Source organism: Triticum aestivum, chromosome 5D (genome assembly GCF_018294505.1).
Source record: "Triticum aestivum cultivar Chinese Spring chromosome 5D, IWGSC CS RefSeq v2.1, whole genome shotgun sequence".
NCBI classification, from domain to species: Eukaryota; Viridiplantae; Streptophyta; class Magnoliopsida; order Poales; family Poaceae; genus Triticum; species Triticum aestivum.
This window is the reverse complement of record NC_057808.1, coordinates 444,079,394-444,084,989: the sequence shown is the minus strand read 5'-3', so window position 1 is coordinate 444,084,989 and position 5,596 is coordinate 444,079,394. Positions and strand designations below refer to the sequence as shown.

The 5,596-nt window shown below is 53.5% G+C and overlaps 1 protein-coding gene across 1 annotated transcript in view; it reads right to left on the bottom strand.

The window, feature by feature from the left end:
- The window catches only part of LOC123122564 (cytosolic sulfotransferase 12), a 6,769-nt gene extending 1,705 nt beyond the window's left edge, over nt 1-5,064 (bottom strand). The window contains exon 1 of the mRNA XM_044542770.1: nt 4,317-5,064. Within this exon, the coding sequence (XP_044398705.1) occupies nt 4,317-4,662 (346 nt within the window). The 5' untranslated portion in view covers nt 4,663-5,064. The remainder of the gene's footprint in view (nt 1-4,316) is intronic.
- Between the last annotated feature and the right edge of the window lie 532 nt (nt 5,065-5,596).

Here is a 5,596-nt window from a genome sequence, read left to right as displayed (position 1 = left end):
GCGTTGTTGGGAACTGCTGCCGCAGCTGAGCCAGATCCTCCCATGTGGACAAGGACGCAGGGAGCTCCCCCCATTGCACCAGCACACGTTGATGCTCGACGCCATGCTTGGAAATCTTCTTCTGGTCCAGGATACGCTTCGGCACCTGCTCCGCCTGTAACACTGCATTAGTGGGAGGAAGATCAGCATTTACCGGAACCTCAGCGCCCATCGCACGCTTGAGCAGGGACACATGCACCACCGGATGGATTCTACTGTCGTCGGGTAACTTCAGGCGATACGCCGCTGCTCCGACCTTTGCCAGCACCTCATACGGACCATAGTAACGGAAGGCAAGTTTCTGAAATGGGCGGCGAGCCACCGACGTTTGGATGAATGGCTGCAGCTTGAGCAATACCATGTCCCCTACTTCAAATGATCTGTCCGTGCGATGCCGATCCGCTTGAGCCTTCATTCTATCCTGGGCCTTCTTCAGTTGCTGCTGTAGGTGTTCAATGAGCACTTCTCTTTCTTTCAGCCAGGCAGCTAGATCAGGTACTGTACTGCTGTCCACCGAGGCGATGCCAAATTCCCTAGGCAAATGTCCATATATCACCTCAAATGGAGTGCGACCCAAAGCCGAGTGGAAGCAAGTGTTATACCAATACTCGGCGAGTGCCAGCCATTTGGCCCAATTCCCAGGACATGAATGCACCGAGCATCGCAAATACGTTTCCAAGCACTGGTTGACCCGCTCTGTTTGCCCGTCCGTCTGCGGGTGGTACGAGGAGCTCATGTTCATCTCTGTGCGACACAGTTTGAACAATTCCTGCCACACTTGGCTGGTGAAGATGCGGTATCAGATATGATGCCCAGCGGCAGGCCATGCAACTTAAAGATCTCCTGCATGAACACTTTGGCCACGTCGAGAGCTGTAAAAGGGTGTGTCAGTGGGATAAAATGGGCGTATTTGGAAAACTTATCGACCACCACCAAAATTGCATTGTAGCCTCCGGACTTGGGTAATCCTTCGATAAAATCCAGAGATATCACCGCCCATGGCCGTTGTGGAATGGGGAGTGGCTGTAGCAACCCAGCTGGTGAGCTGCGCTCTGTTTTTGCTCGCTGGCATACTAGGCACTGTTGGACAAAAGTCTTCAGTTGTTGTTTAGAACCCTTCCAAGCAAACAGTCTCTTGACCCTGTTGTAGGTGGCATGGAACCCAGAGTGCCCCCCAGCAGCACTAGCGTGTAGTGCTCGGATAATCTGGAGTTGCGTTTCCTCATGGCTCCCTACCCACACTCTGCCTTTGAAACGCAGAATGCCTCCTTGCAACTGATAGTCAGGCTCACTGGTGGGATCGACGGCTAGTTGTGTCATTAAGGTCTTGGCCGATAGATCCTCGTGGTAGCTACTGCTGATAGCCTCCAACCACACTGGTTTGCAAACCGACAATGCCATAGCCGACACCTCGTCAGGATGATCACGACGAGATAGTGCATCCGCAGCTCTGTTTAACTGCCCCGCGTTGTACTGAATTGAGTACTGGAGCCCGATTAACTTTGTGAATGCACGCTGCTGGATTGGTGTGTTGAGCCTTTGATCGGTAAGGTGCAGCAAACTTTTCTGGTCAGTGCGGATGACGAACTCTGCATGCTGCAAATACGGACGCCAATGGTCGATTGCCAGCAATAAAGCCAAACATTCTTTCTCGTATGCGGAGAGCCCCAAGTTCTTCGGTGCCAAGGCCTTACTCAGGTACGCGATGGGATGGAACTCCTGCATCAATACGGCGCTAATGCCTGTAGCGCTCGCATCCGTCTCGACAATGAATTGTTTTGCAAAATCAGGTAGTGCTAGCACCGGCGCTACAATCAGAGCTTGTTTTAGGGCACAGAATGCCTCATTAGCTGTTGGTGTCCACACGAACACCACTCCTTTGCGTAGCAGATCTGTCAATGGCTTGCTAAGAACCCCAAAGTTTCTCACAAACTTCCTGTAATATCCCGCAAGGCCTAAGAATCCTCGCAATTTCTTGACGGAGTCTGGCACTGGCCAATCTCTGACGGCCTCCACCTTACTGTCATCTGTTGCCACCCCTTGCTGGCTGATCACATGACCAAGATAATGGATTTTTTGTTGTGCGAAGGTGCATTTGGATCGTTTGGCAAACAGTTCATTCTCCTTGAGTAATTGTAGCACTTGCGTCAACAAAATCTCGTGCTCGTCTAGGGTGGCGGAATGAATGAGGATGTCGTCCATAAACACCAACACACCGTGGCGCAATAATGGGGACAACACTATATTGATAACTCCTTGGAATGTAGGTGGTCCGCTTGTCACACCATAGGGCAACACTCGGAACTGAAACTGCCCTTGGTGAGTCTTGAAGGCTGTCTTGTACTCGTCCTCGGGGCGGAGACGGATCTGATGGTAACCAGCGCGTAGATCTAGCTTGGAGAACCAACGCGAGCCGGCAAGCTCATCCAATAGCTCATCTATCACCGGCATGGGGTAGCGCGCCTTGATAGTAATGGCATTCAAATGCCTGAAGTCGACACAGAAGCGCCAGGTTAGATCCTTCTTTTTGACTAGCAGAACAGGCGACGCGAAGGGACTGGCACTTGGCGTAATGAGCCCTTTTTTTAGCATTTCCTTCACTTGGGCTTCGATTTCATCTTTCTGCTCCGGAGTATATCGATATGGGCGGATGTTTACTGGCTTTGTGCCTGCCATGAGGGGAATCGCATGATCCCATGGTTTCTGCTTCGGAAGCTCTGAAGGCTCATCAAACACTGCTTGAAACCTGTCCAAAACTTGTTGCAGTCGAGCTGGAATCGGTGGCTGGTCATTTTGTTGCTCCGCTGTATAGAGCAGAACTACGTGTACGATAGAGTTGGTCATTTCTAGATCATCCAACTGTGCTGCTGAAATTTGTGCCATCTGCTGAATGTCCGGACACAACCCTTGCAACTGAACGTCGCACCCATCCTGTTGGAATTTCAATGTTTTCTTTGTCCAGTCCACGAGCATAGGCCCACAACTCTCTAGCCAGTCCATGCCGATGACCATGTCGTAACACCCGAGTGACAATACCCGCAGGTCCGTGACAAACTCATGCCCCTAAGTGCTCCATTGGCACTGCTTGATGTAACCTGAGCACGACAACAGTCCACCATCCGCCACCTTAACTGAAACTGGAGTCATCTTACTGATTCTGTTGGCAAATCTGTCCGCTACCGCCTCGCTGATGAAGCTGTGAGAGCTTCTAGAATCAACCAGAATTAGCACTTCCTGGTCATCAATCAGCCCCAGCAAACGAACTGTTCGCGGAGTCGTCTGCCCCGTCGTTGCCAGTTTTGAAATGGACATAATCTGCTCCTCTTCTTCTGCCACTTGCTCTTGCACTTGCTGATCTCTGTCATCGGCTTGCAATAGGTCGAGTAGTTCCTCCACAATATGCAGCTGTACCGTGGCAGCGCACTGGTGGCCTTGCCCCCAGCGCTCCCCACATTTAAAGCAAAGCCCTCGCGCACGGCGATAGTTACGCAGCGCCGCAATTCGGTCATTGCCACACCCTTGGTCTTGTCGGTGGTCGCCAGCGCGAGCCGCGTCGAGGCCGCGACGATCCTCCGCCGCAGCTTGTGGAACGGGCAGTGGAACGCGCGCGGGTGGCACGACATTAGCCAGCAGTGGGCGCGTCGGAGCTCGCCCGGGAGCACCCTCCAGACGCCGGTACTCGCGATGTGGCAATGCCTCCAAAATCTCCTCCTGCAACAGAGCCAAGGAAAAGGCAGTATCCAATTCTTGTGGTCGATGCAGTACTACCCCAGCACGAATTTCAGCACGCAGGCCATCTAGGAATTTAGTGGTAAAGTAAAGGGGATCAAATCCCGCATTGTGTGCAAGCAATTGGTGCATCATCTCTTCAAAATGATTCATATATTCTGTGACTGACCCAGTTTGGCAGAGTGCGGCAAACTGACGAAGCTGCGCCTGATATTGGTCGCGTCCGAACTTACTGCAAAGAGACTCACATAATTTTTCCCAAGTAAATGATCTAGTGCTCAGATCATGCAGCTGCAGCCAACGCGCGGCGTTGCTGGTGAAGTGCAGTGTGGCGACATGAACCCACAATTCTGGATGGACTCCATATACATCGAAATACTTCTCACACTTGATCCGCCAAAATTGTGGATTATCCCCATCGAATTGGGGGAAATCCAATTTAGGCAGAACCCAGTGGCTGTGCTGTGCGCCATGTGGTGATGAGTGTTCAGCGACAGCACCCAACGCCAACTCTCTAGATGTAGAAGCAACAGGGGAATGAAACGCACCCGTGACCGGAGGCGGTTCCAGGGTGGTGACCACCCCGTGTACCGAGCCTCCGGAGTCGTGGATCTCGCCGTGGCCAGCGGGCCCATGGTGGCCGATGCCAGCGCTAGGTTGAGGCGCCGCCCGTCGCGCCGCGGACGATGACGCCGCCGTCGTGTCTGGATCCGCGAGCGCTGGATGCAGGGCGATTTTGCCGACCTGAGATCGAAGCTCATCTAGCTGATGTTGCGGGTTGGAGACCGCCGGTCGCCACAGCTTGATAGACTGCTGGATCGCCTCCAACTTGGCGTCGCTGGCGGCGCGCCCCTCGTTGACGGACTGGATCAGCGCCGCAAGCTGTTCCTCCATCGCCGCTGTCTTCTGGGCTTGTTTGGTGGTGTACCGCGGCCGGGGGTAGGCTGTTTCCAGGATGGCTGACCTCTGATACCACTTGTAACGTACCCGATCAGGATCTAGGAGGAAGAGAGAAGGAGTAGTAGGTGGATCAGGGAAGGAGAGGGTGCCGAAGGAAGGAGAAGATCAGCTTCTCTTCTAGATCTGTTTGGATACAATAATTGATAATCCCCTTGCGGCATACAGGCCACGCCATATAACCACGCCTCACCGGCACGCATGCCAGCTCACACACACACACACCCAACTGGTCCACTTGTAAGCGTTCACCTTTCCTCGTTGCTCGTCTTTTCCCTGTCCTGCGGGCCCGGTGCAGCTGCAGACGTGTCGTGGGTGGAGCCCATGGTGTCAGTCGTGACAGCGTCCAGCTGAGAAACCCGAAGCCGATTGGTGCTGCGGCGGATCCAGCAATCTTGCTAGTACCATGAGAAAGAAAGTGTACCCGCCGGTACGTACCGCGCTATCCGTGCCATTCACTCTGCAGCAGGCTGCACGTACGGTCCTTATCCGTTACTGCCTGGAGGAGCGTCCATTTTGAGCTCTTGTTCAGCGCCGTCGAGTAGTAATGGGCCGGCCCAGCATCAATCGCCTCCAGCAGTAATATGAACACTATTAATCTATCGATTTTTGTATTTTCCAAACGTTCTTGATTTGACAACAGATCTGAACGATCTCGTAGCCGTCCGATCTGCATCTATCGTCCCGACTCGATATCATCGTTGCATCGCAGCGTCGCTCGCGCGAGGGAGTTAGCCCGCGCCTCTTTCTCCCTCTGGCAAGTGGCCCCGCCCGCCGCGGCTTCCTCCAATCGGCATTTCTCTCGCCCATGATCCCCTCTCTTCTTCTCCTGAACTGCAACGGCTCTCGCTCCACTCCGCCCTACTCCTCC